Source organism: Polistes canadensis, unplaced genomic scaffold (genome assembly GCF_001313835.1).
Source record: "Polistes canadensis isolate GaletaPanama2010 unplaced genomic scaffold, ASM131383v1 scaffold_90, whole genome shotgun sequence".
Lineage (NCBI taxonomy): Eukaryota > Metazoa > Arthropoda > Insecta > Hymenoptera > Vespidae > Polistes > Polistes canadensis.
Genome location: NW_014569637.1, coordinates 339,353 through 359,423, shown reverse-complemented (window position 1 = coordinate 359,423; position 20,071 = coordinate 339,353). Strand labels below are relative to the sequence as shown.

Genomic DNA, 20,071 nt, shown 5'->3' with positions numbered 1-20,071 from the left:
TAAAAATTATTTATTTTTTTCCTCGCGTAAAATACTGTATTATTTTTATAATGATCGATATAGTCTGAATATATATATATACATATTTGTTTTTTCTTTAGTGATACATGTCTTTATAAATATAAGTGAAATCATAAAACATGTGTTTCTTGTTTCACAGGAATCTGTAGAAGATTGGCCTATAGTCGATTGTTTAATAAGTTTTCATAGTAAAGGTTTTCCTCTCGATAAAGCTATTAATTATGCTGATCTTCGAAATCCTTTTATAATTAATAATCTTCCAATGCAATATGATATTCAAGTAAGTGAATTTATATTTTCATAGAAAATCTCCTATCTTCAAATAAAATCCTATTACAAAAACTTAATGTAAAAAATAAAATTATTTATTAAAACACATATATAATAATTATTTAAATAGAATTTGTATTATTTAGGATCGTAGAAGAGTTTATGCTATTTTAGAAAGTGAAGGTATAGAAATTCCACGGTATGCTGTATTGGACAGAGATTCGGCTGATCCGAAACGTGAGTAACACATTTGTTAATTTTAATATCTGATTTTAACATACTTTAAATTTATAGCTTGTTTTAATTTGTTATCATTGTTATTTTATTCTAATTTTTGTACTACTATTTATTATTCATATTATTTGTATTGTATCTAAATATAAATATACAGTTTTTGACATGCAAAAAACAAAGAACCCATTCCAGATCACGAGTTAGTTGAATCCGAGGATCATGTTGAAGTTAATGGTGTTATTTTTAACAAACCATTTGTGGAGAAGCCGGTATCTGCCGAAGATCATAATATATATATTTATTATCCAACATCTGCTGGTGGAGGAAGTCAAAGATTATTTAGAAAAGTACGTATACCAATAGAAAAGATTTTAATACAATTTTTTACACATATATACCATATTAATAGTTAATAAATAATAAATATTTTATATCTAACATATAGATAGGTAGCCGTAGTAGCGTGTATTCTCCAGAATCTCGAGTTCGAAAAACAGGCTCTTATATTTATGAAGATTTTATGCCCACTGACGGTACAGATGTGAAAGTATATACTGTAGGACCTGATTATGCACACGCAGAAGCTAGAAAAAGTCCAGCTTTAGATGGTAAAGTTGAAAGAGATTCGGAAGGCAAAGAAATTCGTTATCCTGTTATATTGAGCAATGCTGAGAAATTAATAAGTAGAAAAGTTTGTTTGGCTTTTAAACAAACAGTTTGTGGTTTTGACTTGTTGAGGTATGTATACGAATAAATATATTACTTTATATCATATATTTTGACGATATTTCGTTTGTAATGATAACGATTTTTAATATTTACAGAGCAAATGGTCAATCATTTGTTTGCGATGTTAATGGGTTTAGTTTTGTGAAAAATTCTAATAAATATTATGATGATTGTGCAAAAATCTTGGGAAATATGATATTAAGAGAATTAGCACCAACTTTACATATTCCATGGAGTGTACCATTTCAGTTAGATGATCCACCCATAGTACCAACTACATTTGGTAAAATGTACGTTTTCTTTTTATTTTTCATTACATTTATGCGTAATAAATACATGGATTAGTATAATAAATATTTTATGGTTTAGGATGGAATTACGTTGCGTTGTGGCAGTCATTAGGCATGGCGATAGAACACCAAAACAGAAAATGAAAGTGGAAGTTCGTCATCCCAAGTAAGAATACGATAACTTTATCATAAATATTGTATTATTTATCACTAAATAACTGAATTCGACAGGTTTTTCGAAATATTTGCAAAATACGATGGCTACAAACATGGTCACGTTAAATTGAAACGTCCGAAGCAATTACAAGAAATATTGGATACCGCGCGTAGTTTATTAGCAGAAATACAGCATCGTGCAGCAGGTCCTGAATTAGAAGAGAAGCAAGGAAAATTAGAACAATTGAAAAGCGTATTAGAAATGTAAGGAGTATGAATATAATTTTGTTTGATTAAAAAATTGAGATTATTATTTATAATACTATGTTATTTAGGTATGGTCATTTTTCTGGAATAAATCGTAAAGTACAAATGAAGTATCAACCACGTGGGAGACCGAGGGGAAGTTCTTCCGACGATGGTAACAACCACAGTATGCTTCTTTTATTCATTATATCACATTTATTAAATTGATACACATTTGTATTTGTCTTCTATACTGAACCAGTAATTATGAAAATGGACTAAGTAATTTTTAAATTTTAAGAATATGACGTGAAACAAAATATGATATATAAACATTAAAACAATGTTGTGCATCGTTGTTCTGATAGTTTCCCATTCGTGTGGATATATCAATTTATTTATATAATTTAAATAATATTTTATAAATTGTTTATTTTTCTATTAGATCGACTGGGAGAACCATCCCTTGTTCTCATACTCAAATGGGGTGGTGAATTAACACCAGCTGGACGTATTCAAGCAGAAGAACTGGGAAGAATATTTCGCTGCATGTACCCTGGTGGTCAAGGTAGACACCTTAGTGGTTCGTATCTTATATTCATTTGCTTTTCATATTGCTTATTTTTTAAGTTGATTTATATACGAATATATATATATATAATGTCGAAAATATTATTTATCAATTTTATTATTATTTTCCTGCACTTTTAGCAATACATGCTCGTATAAATATGGAATTACTGGATTGAAGCGAATATATTGAAAAGTTTGTTGTGTGTACATAATTATACTATTTACATTTTTTACATGGACAGTAGTTATACATCTATAGATTTTTTTAAATATTTATCATTAAAAAAAAAGCAAATTCATGAAGGATCGTTAAATATATATATGTAAAATACTACATATTAATTCTATAATACTAATGTGTTAATTTGTATTATTATGAGAAATAATATTTTTCTATGATACAGATATTGATTCATAGATAATTTGGAATGTTATTTCAGAGGAAGACTCAGAGATGTTACCAAATCACGGTAACTTTTTATACTGTATCCATGCTTGTCTGTAGTTGTGTGTAGATTAAAATATATTGTTGTGTGCTTAGAGAAAGCTTACAACTAAATCAATGCCACCAGTCAAATATTTTTATAAAGTATATATGTACATATTTTTCATTTTAATATTATCAAATACTATTGCAACGTGAGATAAATATTATTATTATTAAGTGGCATTGTTTTCAGCATTACGTGTTTTCATAATGGAAGTATATAACTATGCTAGATGCTTTCATTTCATAACACCAAACATTTGTTTTTATTTACACATGGCCATCTGAATTATGTGTACCGTTTTTATTTAATCAATTATTTCACAATAGTATTTTAAAATTGTCATAAATAAAAAATTGATGTTAGAGTTAGTTACATACAATTTAAAAAAGAAATCAACAATAAAAATAATCCATGTATGATTTAACTACATAACTCATGTGTTTATCAAACTATAGTGTGTTTCAGTAATTAAATAAAAAATATGATCATTATCTATGAACATAATTATAAGGAAAAGAAGATAAATAAAAAAGAATATATATATACACAATAATTGTATTAAATAGAAGATCGTTAACAAATTAATTGTTTTACATAGGTGAATATGCTGGAGCTCAAGGACTTGGTTTACTTCGTCTTCATTCTACATTCCGTCACGATCTAAAAATATATGCCAGCGACGAAGGAAGAGTTCAGATGACTGCAGCTGCTTTTGCTAAAGGATTACTTGCTTTGGAGGGCGAACTTACACCAATTTTGGTCCAAATGGTTAAAAGTGCAAACACAAATGGGCTACTTGATAACGATTGCGATAGTAGCAAATATCAAAATATGTAAGTTAATATTCTTCCTTTTAAAATTTCCATAAATTTTATTAACTTTTACGAGTCTCATAAAATGTAGAAACGGGCCTGAATATTAATATTTATGTCACTTGTATATATGTCATTACAAATATATTTTTCAGGGTTAAAACTCGTTTACACGAATTGTTGCAACAAGATAGAGAATTTACGCGCGAAGATCGTGAACAAATCAATCCAGGAAATGCATTAAGTATCAATGCAGCTTTGGATTTTGTTAAAAATCCTGTTAAATGTTGTCAGCACGTTCATGCATTGATTCAGAAACTTATGGATATTGTTCGCATAAAGAAGGATGATCCAAAAACAAAAGGTATACGTACTTTTATTCTTTAACATATTCCTTATTTAGATAATAATGTTTATTTTTTTGTTTAGATGCAATACTTTATCATGGAGAAACGTGGGAATTAATGGGACGTCGTTGGGGAAAAATAGAAAAAGACTTCTGTACGAAAAATAAAAGATTTGATATATCAAAAATTCCAGATATTTATGATTGTATAAAATATGACTTACAGCATAACAATCATACCTTACAATTTGATCATGCCGAGGAATTGTATATTTATGCGAAATATCTTGCTGATATTGTTATACCTCAGGTAATTATTCCAAAATCGACATACTATTTGATTTCTTTTATAAACATAAAACTTATCGAATCCTTTTGTTAACAGGAATATGGCTTAACTGTACAAGAAAAGCTTACAATAGGTCAAGGTATTTGTACGCCTCTTTTAAAAAAAATAAGAGCCGATTTACAAAGAAATATTGAAGAGACTGGAGAAGAAACGGTTAACAGATTAAATCCAAGGTATAAAAGAATAAATAATTTTAATTTAAATTATTATTGAATTTTAATTACATTTTCTATACTAATGTTTATTACGTTTACAGATATTCCCATGGTGTTTCAAGTCCTGGTCGACACGTACGTACGAGACTATATTTTACAAGCGAAAGTCACGTACATTCTTTGCTTACCGTCTTGCGTTATGGTGGCTTGCTTGATGTAAGTGATACGTACGCATGCTTAAATAATAAGTTTGTGTATTTGTATATTTCATTGTTATATTACAACACAATTATAAGTTATTATAAAATTTTTAGAAAGTATAATATTAATTAAACAAGAAAATTTCTTCCTTCTTTTTTTTCATATAACAGGTAGTAACAGATGAACAATGGAGAAGAGCCATGGAGTATGTCAGTATGGTTTCTGAATTAAATTATATGTCACAAATTGTAGTTATGTTATACGAAGATCCAACAAAAGATCCTAGTTCGGAGGAAAGATTCCACGTTGAACTACATTTTAGTCCTGGTGTTAACTGTTGCGTACAAAAAAATTTACCACCCGGACCAGGATTTAGACCACATTCCCGCAACGAGAGTAGCCATAACATGGTATAAATTATGATATATATATAAATATATAAATTGTTTTGTATCGATAAAATGTGCCGATTTAATTTCCGTATCTATTTGATTTCAATATGAAGGGAGAAAATGGTGGTTCTGGGCAGGATAGTGTTTCACAATGCAGCACGCGTATTGAAGAGGAAGATACTGAATTAAGCATACTAGAGGATGAAATAATAAATCCAACAGTACAAACTGTATGTTATTCAATTGATATAAATCATAAGACGTACAATCTCCATATAACATTCAATTACCATAAAAATGAATTTATTTAATCCTTTCATTACTAGCAACCCATATAAGAGCAAAATTATATGAAATGATATTCGCGTCAAAACATGCTGTAACGAAAGGGTTAAATTGTCTATTTATGTTTTATTTTTCAAGCCAATATCCAACAGTAGATAAGTAATCGTAAAATTTGTTATTATTTTAAGGAAACATCTCCACCTTCGGGACAGGATATTGTAGATGGACAATTAGATAGTCCTACAACTAGTAGAGGTATCGATATGATGGATTTGGATCCTAATATGATGGATGAGCCATATGATAGCGGATTTTTACAAAGTTCCGCACCTATTCCGATTAGGCATGTAATGCGTGTCAAGTTGGTTCTTTTTCTTTTCTTTTTTTTTATATAAATAATTATTATAAATAATTATTCTCGCGTGAATATTCATCGTTATTAATAATTAAGATAATGATTGATTTCATTAAAGTGCAAGAACAGTCGCCGGCCACGAAGCCGCAAGACTTGGTAGCCAATTGGCAGCTAGTCAAAGACAAAGACGTGAAAGAGAAGCAAGTGCTATGGTGGAACCGCGTGCTCGTAGCTATGATCATCAACACCAAGAAAAGGCTGAAAAGGGTAAGCTTTTTAAATATAATGCATGCAATTTAATTACACTTATAACATTGGATTGTCTCACGACAAATTTTTTAGTCAGTTTTCTACTCCCTTTGAATAATCAATTTTTGAATCGATATCTCAATAATAGTGCGATGCTCCCTTAAATGGTAATAGAAAAATTTTTAACAAATTGTGGTGAACTATATAATTACTGCATGAATATTAATTGTTACACACCCTTTCATTTTTCTTGCACATCACCAAATTTTTGTGTGTACTCATGTTGTCTATATTTAAAATTAACTAAAAATAATGAAAAAAAAAAACAATTATTATTAAAGTATTAATAAAGCTAACAATTTAAAAAATTTATATTCTATATAATTAATAATATTCATTTTTACAATAATAATTGTAAATCGTAGAAATTAATTATAGGTCAGATACACACGTACTATAGGGAAAGATTATTTATTTCTATTCTTAATAATTTAAATTAAATATTTAAAAAGGAGAAGTACAAGAGGTTTCTTTAGGTGAATTTATATACAAAATAGGTATATTTTTAATACTTTTTTTGAATGAATTGTTTTTTAAGATTTTTTTGATTATAGAAATTTTTGTTGACATTGATCATACAATGTCTAGTGTTTTTTCTATGTCTTATTTTGTAGCTGCGGACAAGCTGCAGTATCAGAGCTTGGACGCGGTCAACAAAGAAGGTATGTCATTTCACCTTCCTGTCGTAATATTCGTAACATGATTTCGTGAATCATTGTGTATAGTATTAGTGTAGTCATCACTACAACATTCAATTACCAACAATTTCATTTTCCACCAATATATGTTGTATATAAGGATGGATCATTAAACATAAAACACTATAATATTTAATTAGCATTTGCATTTGTATTTGCAAATTAAATATTAAAGCATTTTACATCTTCAATGGTTCATCCTAATGTATTATATTGTTTTTGTGGATCGTGTTATTTTTGTTTGTAATTGTACAGATCATGTGCCATACAGACAATACATTTAAGAATAGAAAATAATCTTCTGCTATAAATTATTCATTCAATGGCAGAGATATTTATCTTAAATAGAAAATTATTAAAAACAAATGTAGGTTTGCATAGGTTTATATATAGGTGGGTCTTGGAAACGATATAATTATTTACAAAATATTCAGTAGTCTTAACAAAAAAATTACTTTCGTGTTTCAATTCGATAAAACAATTTTACGAAAAAAAAAAAAAAAAAAAGAAACTTAAATCATTTTCAATATCTCGTAGAAGGATTTTCATTTATTAACTATTCTATATACAGGGTGTTCTGTAACTTGTGGTACAAGCGAGTAGGGGGTGATTTTATATGAAAAATTAAGTTGAAAATGTAAAATAAAATTTATGCATATAAAGCTTTGTTTTCTAATTTATTTTTCTTGGAAAACAAAGCCTTATATGAACATATATTATTCTACATTTCATGTAGAATCATTCCCTGCTCGTTTGTATCACCAGTTACTGAACATTCTATATATTTGTTCATTTTCCACATATAAAATAAGCACACATATTCAAAAACTTGACATATTATTTTTAAGTTTTATAACATAATTATTATTATTTATTTAATATATATATATATATATGTATATTTAGAGTGAGAAAGATTTATATTTATTATGTATTATATACATAAGACTTTGATTTTCAGTATGAGAACTTCTACATTATTAATTTGAGTACAACTATAACTCTTAATGTGTGGTATTGTGCTGTTCTCTTATGAATTTGATCAAAATTAGTAGGAGGCAGTTCGAAATAACTCTTTGCTCAGCGATAGTTGTGCGCGTGGAAGCCAACTAACTTCATTTAGGCAACTACTTGAACCACACATATATACATATATTTGTTTTGTGGTTCATGTAGTTGTCTTTCCAATTCCTTTTTTCCTAATTTCATATATGATTCCTAAATTAATTTCTAACTTTTCTCTAGCACATTATAATAATATTTATTTATAGTGCTTTATAATTACATAATATACAGCTTTGTTATATCAAACGAATAGACATCATCAGTACATAGCATGATTTAATTTCACGAACATATTATTTATTTAAAAAAAAAACTAATTACTCTTAATAAGAAGAGATTATTATAATTATTATATAGTATTTTTTGTATATACACATATATATCTCTTTCTAATTTCTATTCAATTTTGTATGCATATTTGTAATTAGTGTTTGTGTTAATACTTTCGTTTTGTATGAATCATATGATTTTTGATGTTGTATCTCCTATTAATACCCCCCTATTTCAAACATAACTGCACTAACGTTTTATTTATTAACAATTGTGTTTTTATAATTGTTTCTATATATATATATCTCATATAATTTATATAGATATATTTTCTTTTTTGTTTTCGTAAATTAAAATATTTATATAGTTTGTCAATCCTCTTTGCCACGGATCACGTTATTTATTAAATATTAATATTTAAAAAACAAAATTTCTTTTATAATAAATTAAATGGTGTATTAGATATTTGAAATCAATGATAACAATTGATGTATCTGGTTGGCTTGCTGGTTGCATGGTTAATCGTATTTCTTGTGTGTACAAATAATAACATGCACACATACTACACTTACTATATTTCTTTTACTTTAATTTTGGCAGTGAATCTTTAATTAAAAGAAAAAAAATGAACAAAGATAAAATTACTAATCTTTACACCTGTTTACGCTTTAAAAAAAAATTAATTGAAAATTATAAAAAATATTATGAAATGTTAATATCTTAATCTATTGATTATTAATTAAAATTTAATATATAAAGACTGCTGCCAACAGTAAATGCTTATCTATCTTTCTTCTTTGGTGCTGGGTTTTTAATTGTCTATTTCTTTCTTTTTTCCTTCCTTTGTACCTTGTCCTAATGCAACATCATCATCTCTAATCTTGATAATAATTTAATGAATTCATATTAATATTATTTCATTTGAAATCATGCAAAAATATCTATATTAATTAAATTAAAACTGTACAAAAACAACGAAAAAAAAATACGAAACAACAAAATCAAAAATGAAAACGGGAAAAAAAATAAAACAGAACATTCAAATCACTCTAAAAATACTTTGAATGTGCCTGTGTACCTGGGACAGCCTATAGCTTTACCGCACTCAATTAGCTCACCAGAATTACCTATTCCTTTAGTTAAAACTTCCATACCAATATCGACACCTTTGATAACTGTACACGATATTCCTTTAGCTTCACCGACCAATTATAATCCTAAAAAGATCACAAGTGCACAATCTTCAACGAAAGATTTATTATTATCAGATTTTGATAGATACAATCCGTCTCTTATGACTCAGGAACAATATAATAAGAAGGAAACGTATGGAGGTTTCTATTCAGATCTAATTCTACCTAATATTAAAGTGGACGGTGAGTCTAACGATTTTGATCCCATGTCAGAATCTTTGTCAATGGTTAATTCTTCTTCTTTATCACTGTCTTCTCATAATAATTTGTGCTCAATAGGAAAAACAATTTCGACTGTCAATTTTGCAACAAATTCAGTTGACGATACTAACATTATTAAACGGTCACGATCTTTATCGCCTTGCCCTACGAGATGTCTTTGCTATAATTGTAACGTTTCCGAATTGATTTTACAAAGTCGTGATCTTCCGCCATTGGAACGTTCCAATTTTCGGACATATTTTGTGCGATCACTTTCGCACAAATTCTTTAATTGTTCCTGTTACACGTTGGCTAACATATGGCAAAATTTATCACCTAATGTTTCACAATGTTCTTCTTGTTATGATACCGTCTCGTCTACCGATAGTCTCGTACAAAGTTGTAGCCAATTTTTAAATCCTTCGTGTTCTTTAGTCCATCTCCCATCTCAGCCTAATAATAAAATATATAAAAAGCATTACTTAATGCCCATATCACCAGAAAAACGTACGTTTGGTTTTCAATCCCCTATTGAATCACCATCCAAGTGTAATTGTGTATTTTCACAAAGAAACTATCTGAGAAGAGATAGCCATGGTATCATGGATTTATCTATTTTCAATGATATGAAAAAAACAACAGAGGAATCTATGACTCATATATTGAGAAGATCAAACTCATGTCCAAATATAATAACAGGATCTAGTTTAGAGTTTGTAGAATCTCATAATGATCCTCATAGTTACCTTGGAAATAATAGTTCTTCCATATCCCATTGTCCTCAGAATCGCAGGCGATATTCTTGTTCTGATACAAAAAAACAAAACGAATCACAGCACTTGACAGACAATGGTATTCTGCATGGTCATGATCACAGTAACAATAGTCACTACCATGAATCCTCTCATTGCAAATCGAATAACCACGAGCCAAAGTGTCCACGTGCACCATTTTCCCAACTCCAGCCTCAACGATCCTTCTCATCCCCAGACACACGACCTTCGATCATTCAACCTGACCCTACCTGCACAGCAAGGCGCCACCGTCACAGTATCTCCGGACAGATGAGTTATTTCAAGCTGCTGGGATATAACGTTAGCAAGAAGTTGACCGGCTCGGCCAATAGTCTCTTCAGTACAGCAGTGATTAGTGGATCTTCCAGTGCACCGAATCTTAAAGATATGATTCCGCCACATGCTATGATTCCACCACACGTTGCTGGTAATTACATTTATGTATATTTCATTATTTTGAAAATAATTTTAGTTAATGGTATGTATCTTAATGTGTATCTTTTAGAGTTTATATTATATTTTTCCTACAGAATATATTAGGATAAGTATTTACCAATTTTATTTTCAAATTTCAAATGCTTTAAAATATTATTTATCATTTTATAACTAATACTTCTTTCATTTCAAATTAATTGTCACATTTGTATAAACAATTATATATCAAACGTGACAAATAACTACAGACGGAGTGATTACTATATAATAAAATATGCAATAAAATATTTTCTTTCTTTTAATAGCAATAGAAGGCTTCGGCGGCGTTCCTCCTATAAGACCATTGGAAACACTCCATAATGCATTATCTTTGCGTCAACTGGATTCTTTCCTTGAAATGATGACGGGTGCACCATTGTTTCGAACCCCTGCTTCTTCACCACCGAAATATCCGTCGCCAGGGGGCTTAGTCAACCCAAACCTTAACGTAGGAGGCATTAGTCGCGAGTACCACTCTTCTGATTTGGAAGCCGTCAGGTATTGTAAGAAATTAAATGAAGCTCTTTTGTGAGTATTGACAAGGGCTCAACAGTTGTATAGGTCTATTAGAATTATACACTGTGTAAACAGTAAGACTCCAAACTCAACCGTTTCCAAGAGAACAAAAGGAACTGTAAAAAAAGAACTTTACCTTAACACAGGATTAAAATTTTTCAGCTCTCTTCATGGTAGGCACAAAACTTTCTAGCCCTCCTCGTGATAGGTTCAAAACTTTTCAGCCCACCATTGCGTATTAGGCTCAATATTTTTCAACCTACCCTCCTACAATGACAAATGTATTGGATACAAAGATAGAGAATTGCTGTTTTAAATGAATTATAAGTAGGTTTCACAATGAATACAAGCATACAATTTAATCAAATGTTATATAATCTTACTGTTTGTACAATGTACTGTTATATAAGTCTTATTGTTTGTACAATGTATAGTTTTAATGAAACTGTGCATGAGCTGCAACTGTGTAGAGTTTTAAAAAAATCGATGTTGACAAGATCGTACGGAGCCCTTGTAAGTTATTTTTATTATTTATATTTAACAATAAGTTATCTCTTATATATATTTATGTATTATTTAATTGCCAATTTTTTAACTTCATTTATCATTCACGTATTCAATCATAATAACACTGTATTTCTTATATTTTAAAATTATACAAACATTTTATTGTTTTTTATTGTTTTAATAAATTATGTTTTAATATATATTATATATTCATTTTGTTTAACACCTTTTTTTTTTAATTTTATTAAATTATACATATATTAGCAATGAATAATTTTTTTGCAGGTATATCACACCAACTCCGATTCAATACAAATCTTGTAGCGATGGAGATACGTGTGATATAAGAAATCAACCATCACCCACAAGTCCAAATAGTAAGTAAACATTTTTAATTATTTCGTTATTAACGACCCGTATATGGGCCCGGTATGAACTACCGATCGATCGAACCATATGAGAGTCGTGTACTATGCAACCCACATGATATTTACTCCAAAGTATGCCGTAACGAAAGGATTACCGTTAAAAATTGATGATTATTTTTAATGTTACATTTAGGTACAGGATGGAGCAGCGAACCACAATCGTTCCTTTCTTCCGAACCATCATCTCCTGCACCAACATCAACAGGAGAATGTAGTATGTCTATCAGTTTAATTAGTAACGATGGGTAAGTACATACAATTAAATTTAAAGTAACAAACGTAATTTTATATATGCACATAGGATTTATTATAAATATATTTAGAGCACCATCGTTCAGTGGAGCACCAAAGTTTCCCACAACTCCAGGTCTTGATCTTGATTTTAATGATTTTTGTATGAATATTGATCAAGAAAATCACGAAGGTCGTGGTAGCGTATCATACACGGATTATTATAGCAACGAGGACGGTCAAATTCGTAAAAATTCATCTTATTCAAGTCCTGCGCAAAAAACAGTAGTCTCGTCGGATGATCTTCCCATTGATCCGGTTGACGATGACGAAGAGCACACGTTAACGTTGCGTCAAACCGAAGCACAGAAAAAACAGGATGTTAAATTGTTATTTGAACAAGCCGAAAATCCTAATGCGACTAAATCAACTGTTGGTTATAAAAAAATAGGAAGGTAAATATTAATGTAATCATTTCAATTCATACAACGTTAGATGTTGCAAGTGAAGTTGTAATTTAATGCAAGTGATTTATACGTTTGAATGTATCCTAACTCTCAGAAAATGCACAGACGAGAAAAAAAAGAAATTATTTGTGCCTGTAAAAATTTAATTGTTACTGTTGAATTTGTTCTTTTTTTAAATTTGTAGATTTCGTGTCGAGAGTATGGAAATATCGGACGACGATGTTAGAATCAAAGAGACTGGCAGTGTATGCTCATCTTCAGATAAGAATAAATCATTAACGTTGCCGAAAGTAGAAACTGCAAACGTAGAGAGAGGTCCAACTCACAGAAGTAAAAAAGAGACCAGGCACAAAAGGAAGAATTTTTTACGATCTCAAAGCGTATCGACGCCAAAAACGATCGTTGTTAAATCAGAAACCAATTTTAGTTTTAAATCCGTCAAATCTAAAGAAAGTTCTTTCTCAACGATGACGGATAAAGATTTAGAGCAATGGAAATTGAGCACGAGCAAACAGGAAGATTCTTCTACCTCATGTACAGAAACTGGAAAAGAACCGATATTAACTGTGGCAAGCAGTTTAACAGATAGCCCTAGCGTAACAATTGGATTTGACATACAAGATGAACAAAACGAATAGTTCTTCTTTCCGATTGATCTTTATTCTTATATCATTTCTTATTAATAACAACAAAGAAAGTTTTCTAGATAAAATAAAGTGATTATATTTTATTGTTAGATTCTATATTTTTTAAAATTACTATATACGTGTGTTTTAGAAGGTTTTAATAATTTTTAAAAAATGTTATCACAACGAACGGATACTGTTATTTTATGAACAATTCTTTTTGATTTTAAACTAATGAATTTTTAAATAAACCGTGCAAAATATAAAAGTAATGAAATATCATCTAATTGCACAAATAAATAACGTAGGGAAAATGATCGTATATAAATAATCGTATAGACATATATATCTAATAATCACTTGCGATGAAAAACTGTTAATTTAAATTTAAAAAACAATTCCACAAGTATGTGATAATTTTAGACTCGAGTTTAAATATCGTGCGTGTTATATTTTATGTTGCATTGCATCGATATTCATTAGAATGATCGGTAATTGATTAATGCGAAAATATTCAAATACAGAATCTCAAATATTTATAAACTTTAAATATATACAAAATATATTAGTTTATGATTATTTTCTCATATGCGTATTTACAAATATTTTTGTAGAGAGTGTAAAAATCCTTGTGCGCGCAAATGCTTATAGTAGTAATAATATTTTTTCCGATATCTTGTTACTTATCTTTTTATTTGTGGTAACAAGATATAGATTTCCATATTAAGTGAGATAAATGTAAAACAATAGCAAGAGAGAGAGAAAGAGAGAGAGTAAGAGAGAGAGTAAGAGAGAAAGAGAGAGAGATATGTGAAATAAAATATTTTTGTTATGAATGTTTTATTGCTATAATGTAAAGTACAAGGATTAGATAGTATAAAATATATATGTACTTAAATATATATTTAAAATTATGAAGATATGGAGATAGTAAAAACAGTGTAGTAATTAAGATATACAAGAAATATCTGTGATTAGATAGTATGGAATTGATTTGTTCTTACAGTGTATAAATATTAAACGCGATTGTATAAATTTTCACTATTTTATTTTTTCTCGATGTATACATGTTATATATATATATCTGTAATGTGTAATAGTTAAATTATATGTAACGGCGCTAACAACTGAATTTCCCTTTAAATAATGACAAAAATTATTTGATTATTATTTCCAATTAAAATTGTATTTTGTTTTTAATATTTACATTCGTTTTATTTAAAAAAAAACTTAAAAAATTATTTACAAATAATGAAATTTATTTTAAATAAAGAATAAAATAGAAACGATTGATATATAAAACATACATAAATTGATGATAATCTTGAATAAATAATCAAATTAAATAGACATTAGGTAAGAAGACAGATAGTAAAACAACTTTAATTGCATAGTATGAGATTTTGTATAGATGTACAATGAATAATAAAATATGCTGAAAAATATTATAAAAATATGCATGTACTTACCTAAATGAAATAAAATATCAACGAGAATAAAAAATAAATAAATAAATCGTCTTTTATCATCTTCGAAAAATTTTCCTAAATTGAACGGAACTATAATAAAATCTAAATCGGGATCTAGTAAGTAAAAGTAGAACGAAAATTCGGCATTGATGTCTCGTCCTATTTAACGAGATGCTGTGACAAATCTATGTAATAAGCGTCGAAACAGTAAAACCCCCGTGACAAAATCGCATAATTTCGTACAGAGGCGTGACCCCTTTTTGCGGGGTTACCCTCCATTGTTATAGTTGCAAGAAAATCAGATCAAAAGAACACGTGCACTGCGGGGAATCCTTGTACAATTGTCCTTGCACCTCGTTTACATCATCCCTTATGTTTGTCCTGATTTATCCGAATTTTTTCATTGTTGGGGTGTTGCCCAGTAATAATCTCCTAATATCCAGTTACGTTCTAAATACTTCATTCTAATTGTTTTTACTTTTTCGCAGATATAGAAAAATATTTCAACCAAATATCTTTAATATATTGTCCTATCTAAATCATTTTTTATAAATTTTGTTTGACAAATAATACGAGAGATAATTTGTTAAAGTTTAATTCACGTATTGAATGACTTATTTAAATTCTAAAAAATTCTTTATACATAATATTTCAAATATTTCTAATTATAATATTAATTGTAATTTGTTCGTGAATTTTTATATTATAAAAGTATAATGTATTTCTATTTTAATTGTACAACTTTTAGAAAAATAAAAAGAAAGAAAGAGAGAGAGAGAGTGTATGTTTAAAGTTTAGGTAAAGCGATTGGAAATTCTTGAAAGAATGTTGAGCTTTGATATTTGAGCAAATCGTTTTGCCATCGTTTGTTCTAGAAAAGCACATCGGAATTCGGATCGAGGCTTTTCGGCGCCGACGCTTCTAACATTGATCCAAAGCGTCAGCTTGCAGTTATGGATATAGTGCATATTACCAGGGCCGACGTTGGAGACGTTTCGAACCCTGTTCAAACATATTATTATTTATCTTTTCATTTAATTCTTAATAACAATTATTTTCTTATTTAATTAAATTACATTAATATTATATCTTAAATCTTAAATCTTATTTGTGAATTTTTTAAATCAAAAATCAAATCAAAAGTATTATGTTATTAATTAAAATAGTACATTAAAAGGCAACTTAAAAGTTCGTTCAATATAATACAGTAAGTTATTTAAAAGAACCGCACAAAAATTGTTAATTATATGCACCCCCCTATAAGAAAAGCAAGCACTTTCCAAGCTAACGCGATTCGACGCGGCAAAATGGTTCGCCATGTTTATACATATTGCAAAAGGGACGAGAACTCACGTCAAGTGAGTCCGCTAATATCTATTTAATTAATTCCTACGGATATTTTCCCCCTTTTGTGACTTCGAAAAGATCGACGGTGACTCGATCGTTATTCGACAACAATATGTTCCATTGCCCTCTCTTTACCATCAAACATCCCCTTCGAAAAATGACGAAGGTTGCACGTGCTTGACGTGCCCTTCAAGAAGTTCATCCGTTTGTTAAATCGTCCTGTTATCGCTTTATCCGCGTAAACGAAACTGACGACTGTCAATTTAACGATTAAAACGAATTAGAATTAATTCTAACATTGTTATTTATTTATTTTGTTGTTGTAGTTGTTGTTGATATTATATAAATTGTATTAACTACAAAATAAATTAAATAAAATGCATTACTTGTATTAAGAATGATAGTCATTTTCAAATAAATCATATGATGTTGTCTACATTGCTAAATTAAAGGATCTGTTGTGTACTATAATAATAAGATCTTAAAATTGGGTTTAAAATTTTATACATATTATCTTTTTTTTTTTTTTTTTAGAAATTTACATCTCTACATTATGAGGAACTTTATAGAAATATTAACTATATTACTGACAATGAGTATATTATATAGAATATTTAATATCACACACACACAAATCTATTTACTTAGATCTATTATCTGGTAGGAAAAGATTTTAAAGGGACGCACGTGGCCATGTATGGTGTCAATAAAAGGATTACACTCGTTCACTTGGAAAACTTCAACATCAATCACTTTATAGTAAATCCTATTATAATTTTATATACAAAGTGTCTGAGGTTTTTCTCAATCAAACGATATCAGCGTATTCTATGCTTGAAAATAAAACAAAAACGTAATATAAATATAAGTTATTTACAAATTTTTTTTCTATAGAATAGATAATCAAATTAAATAGTACAATTATTAATTAATTATCATACATAAATACAACAAATCTTTGACAAATAATCGTCCATCTTTTGCAACAATATTTGAAACGATCGATATTTCCTCCGATATCGTCGTTTCTTCCAGACCGAAAATTCTTCGATTTCATTGTCCCAAAGGAGGGAGAAGAAAATGAATAATAATAACAACCGACACGCCTATTATCCTGCTACTAGCCAATAGCAAACGTCAAACTGGAATTCAAAGGAATATCGTCCTCTAATACTAAAATTTATCTATTGCGCAAGCGTCAGTTTTGAACCAATGAACATACATCCCGCTCATAGTTAAACCACGCCCATTGCTATGGTTTCAAAGGACATAAAATTACGTCCTGGACAAGGATGTTATTTCACAGTTTTCGGATATAACGTGACAGGCACTCGTGAACTTGGTGACGGACCACCAAACGAAGCTTCCATTTACGAAGCTAAACGTCTAATATTGTTGGCAATCTAACATTTTTATCGCTCCTTTTTTTTTTCCCACCCCCATTACTTTTCTAACGCGTAATTATCAATCACACGATTTATTTTTGGGATAAGAGCTAGTGGGATATGAGCTACACCGAACCGTTGTGGGAGATAAATGGAAATCAAGCACAAGTGAGTGAAATATCTAAATTGTGTTCGTTTTTTTTTCATTATATTCCTTCGTACAATTGTTCTTCTTTTTCATATAAACAAAAATTACATTTCAAATATTTGTACATTTAATATTCTATTTTATCTATCGGTTATACTAATATTATTATTCATCCAATAAATGGATAAAGGAGAAATCATCTTTAATACAATAATGTCGGGATTTTTCTTTTCTTTTCCTCGTTAACAAAGTGTAATAAAAATCGAGAATAAGGAAAAAGGGAAATCATGGGAATCTTCTTTTCTGTATAAACACCATAGGTAATCACACAGGAAATGTCACAGTACGTTGGTAGCGAACTTGGAAGTTATCCGATGTGGGACAGTTCCGTTTTGTATCAGCCACCACCGGCTACTCATTCTCACGTCAATGAACACGGTTTGTACAGGCAACCCTGTGCTTTGTTACATCAAAGGTATTTATCATTTATTTGATTTTATCAATTCGTAAAAAAATTCAATTTACATTGTTCCTTTTTTTCTCCTTTTATCATATTACATTCTTTGAGAAAATCATTGCAAATTATCAATACATCATTTAGTCGTTATACACAAAATGGCCGCTCACCGAATCTTCCCTCGTCGACTACGAAAAAACCAAGACGCAGAGTCGCAACAGTTTCTCAAAGAAGAGCCGCTAATATTCGTGAAAGGCGTAGAATGTTCAACTTAAACGAAGCTTTCGACAAATTACGGAGAAAGGTAATTTTCAATTCTTTTCTATATTTTGTGAATTTTTTTTTATTAAACAACAAAATGTCGTTCATATAATTCATTGAAAAAAGAAAAAAAAACAAATAAAATACAAAAAAACGCAGGTGCCGACGTTCGCTTACGAAAAACGTTTATCAAGAATCGAAACACTTCGTTTGGCTATCACTTACATAGCTTTTATGGGAGAATTATTAGGAATCGAACCCACCAGTCCAAAACCGGAATATATACCACGTGAATATTATTTGCCTAATTAAAAATTGTCTAATCGCGAAGAAAGGAAAATGTCTTCCATCGATCTCATTAGATTCTTTTCTTGCATGAAGTTTATATAAAACAAATTGTTATTCATTTTTGTATGTATCATTGATTGAATAATTTTATTGAATTTTTTGATCGATAAACCCGACATATAAATCTTTCGAAATTTAATTTAAAATATTTTCCTTGACGAAAATCATATCGATGCCACTATTACAAATTTATATCGAACGAAATCTATCTAATATTCTACTACGATAATAATAATAATAATAATTATAATTATAATAATAATATATTAATATATTGTACAGGAATTTAAAAAAAAAAAAAAATGAAGAACAAAGTAATTTTCTCAATTCTCTGCTGTGTATAGCATAATTATTATGCGATACTGATCAAGAAGCGGGTACAAACGTAGTGTTAATGAAATTAAATGTTATGTCTGGTCTTTCGTTTTAAAATGACGAAAGGAAATGAGATAGATAGAAAAAAAGAAAGAAAGAGAGAGAGAGAGAGAGAGAGAGAGAGAGAGATTTAATTAAGATGTTAATTTTATATATATATATTTGTGTGTAAAATATTTATAAAAATATTATACATGTAAATTTATATTGTCTCATTAACTTTTCTAATTTATTTATTTAATATTTATCTGCGTGAAATATGTAAAGTAAACAAGTAATTAATAGTTAATTTCTTCTTTCCTTTTTTTAAATAGAGATTAGTATTTAATAGGACAATAGAAATAAATTTAAAAATATAATTTACGTCGAAGTATTATAAACTCGAGAACTATGTCTTCCATATTTCAGGTAAATGTGATATACAGGATGTCCCACGTAACTCTAGTCACGATTTTTTAAGTACTTGCAATAACCTGACAAAAAAATACTTTAAACAAAAGTTGATCTGTTTTTGATTAACTGTACATTATATATATTATATTAAATTAAAGTACACTATTTTCTCTACGCGTAGAATACTTTGTCGAGTAATAAATC

General features: G+C 29.0%; 2 protein-coding genes across 20 annotated transcripts in view; both read left to right on the top strand.

The window, feature by feature from the left end:
* Positions 1-13,956, top strand: part of LOC106787023 (inositol hexakisphosphate and diphosphoinositol-pentakisphosphate kinase 2) — a 19,299-nt gene extending 5,343 nt beyond the window's left edge. For 5 of the 19 annotated variants that reach the window (XM_014748999.1, XM_014749010.1, XM_014749000.1 and 2 more), the window contains exons 4-29: positions 161-301; positions 438-528; positions 706-872; positions 971-1,263; positions 1,350-1,544; positions 1,624-1,710; positions 1,776-1,964; positions 2,036-2,133; positions 2,392-2,529; positions 2,960-2,989; positions 3,609-3,843; positions 3,978-4,186; positions 4,252-4,478; positions 4,554-4,690; positions 4,774-4,888; positions 5,044-5,283; positions 5,379-5,495; positions 5,739-5,893; positions 6,024-6,172; positions 6,829-6,876; positions 9,282-10,862; positions 11,176-11,407; positions 12,218-12,309; positions 12,494-12,605; positions 12,684-13,046; positions 13,243-13,956. In XM_014748999.1, the coding sequence (XP_014604485.1) occupies positions 161-301; positions 438-528; positions 706-872; positions 971-1,263; positions 1,350-1,544; positions 1,624-1,710; positions 1,776-1,964; positions 2,036-2,133; positions 2,392-2,529; positions 2,960-2,989; positions 3,609-3,843; positions 3,978-4,186; positions 4,252-4,478; positions 4,554-4,690; positions 4,774-4,888; positions 5,044-5,283; positions 5,379-5,495; positions 5,739-5,893; positions 6,024-6,172; positions 6,829-6,876; positions 9,282-10,862; positions 11,176-11,407; positions 12,218-12,309; positions 12,494-12,605; positions 12,684-13,046; positions 13,243-13,696 (5,895 nt within the window). In that variant the 3' untranslated portion in view covers positions 13,697-13,956. The remainder of the gene's footprint in view (positions 1-160; positions 302-437; positions 529-705; positions 873-970; positions 1,264-1,349; positions 1,545-1,623; positions 1,711-1,775; positions 1,965-2,035; positions 2,134-2,391; positions 2,530-2,959; positions 2,990-3,608; positions 3,844-3,977; positions 4,187-4,251; positions 4,479-4,553; positions 4,691-4,773; positions 4,889-5,043; positions 5,284-5,378; positions 5,496-5,738; positions 5,894-6,023; positions 6,173-6,828; positions 6,877-9,281; positions 10,863-11,175; positions 11,408-12,217; positions 12,310-12,493; positions 12,606-12,683; positions 13,047-13,242) is intronic. The other 14 variants (XM_014749005.1, XM_014749002.1, XM_014749003.1 and 11 more) reach the window with 14 other exon arrangements.
* Positions 13,957-17,827: 3,871 nt separating this feature from the next.
* LOC106787027 (protein Fer3-like) lies at positions 17,828-19,208 on the top strand. The gene is made up of 4 exons (XM_014749023.1): positions 17,828-18,053; positions 18,354-18,508; positions 18,635-18,794; positions 18,911-19,208. Exons 1-4 carry the CDS (start codon positions 18,006-18,008, stop codon positions 19,061-19,063), a joined length of 516 nt encoding a protein of 171 aa, XP_014604509.1. The 5' UTR covers positions 17,828-18,005; the 3' UTR covers positions 19,064-19,208.
* The last annotated feature ends 863 nt before the right edge of the window (positions 19,209-20,071 follow it).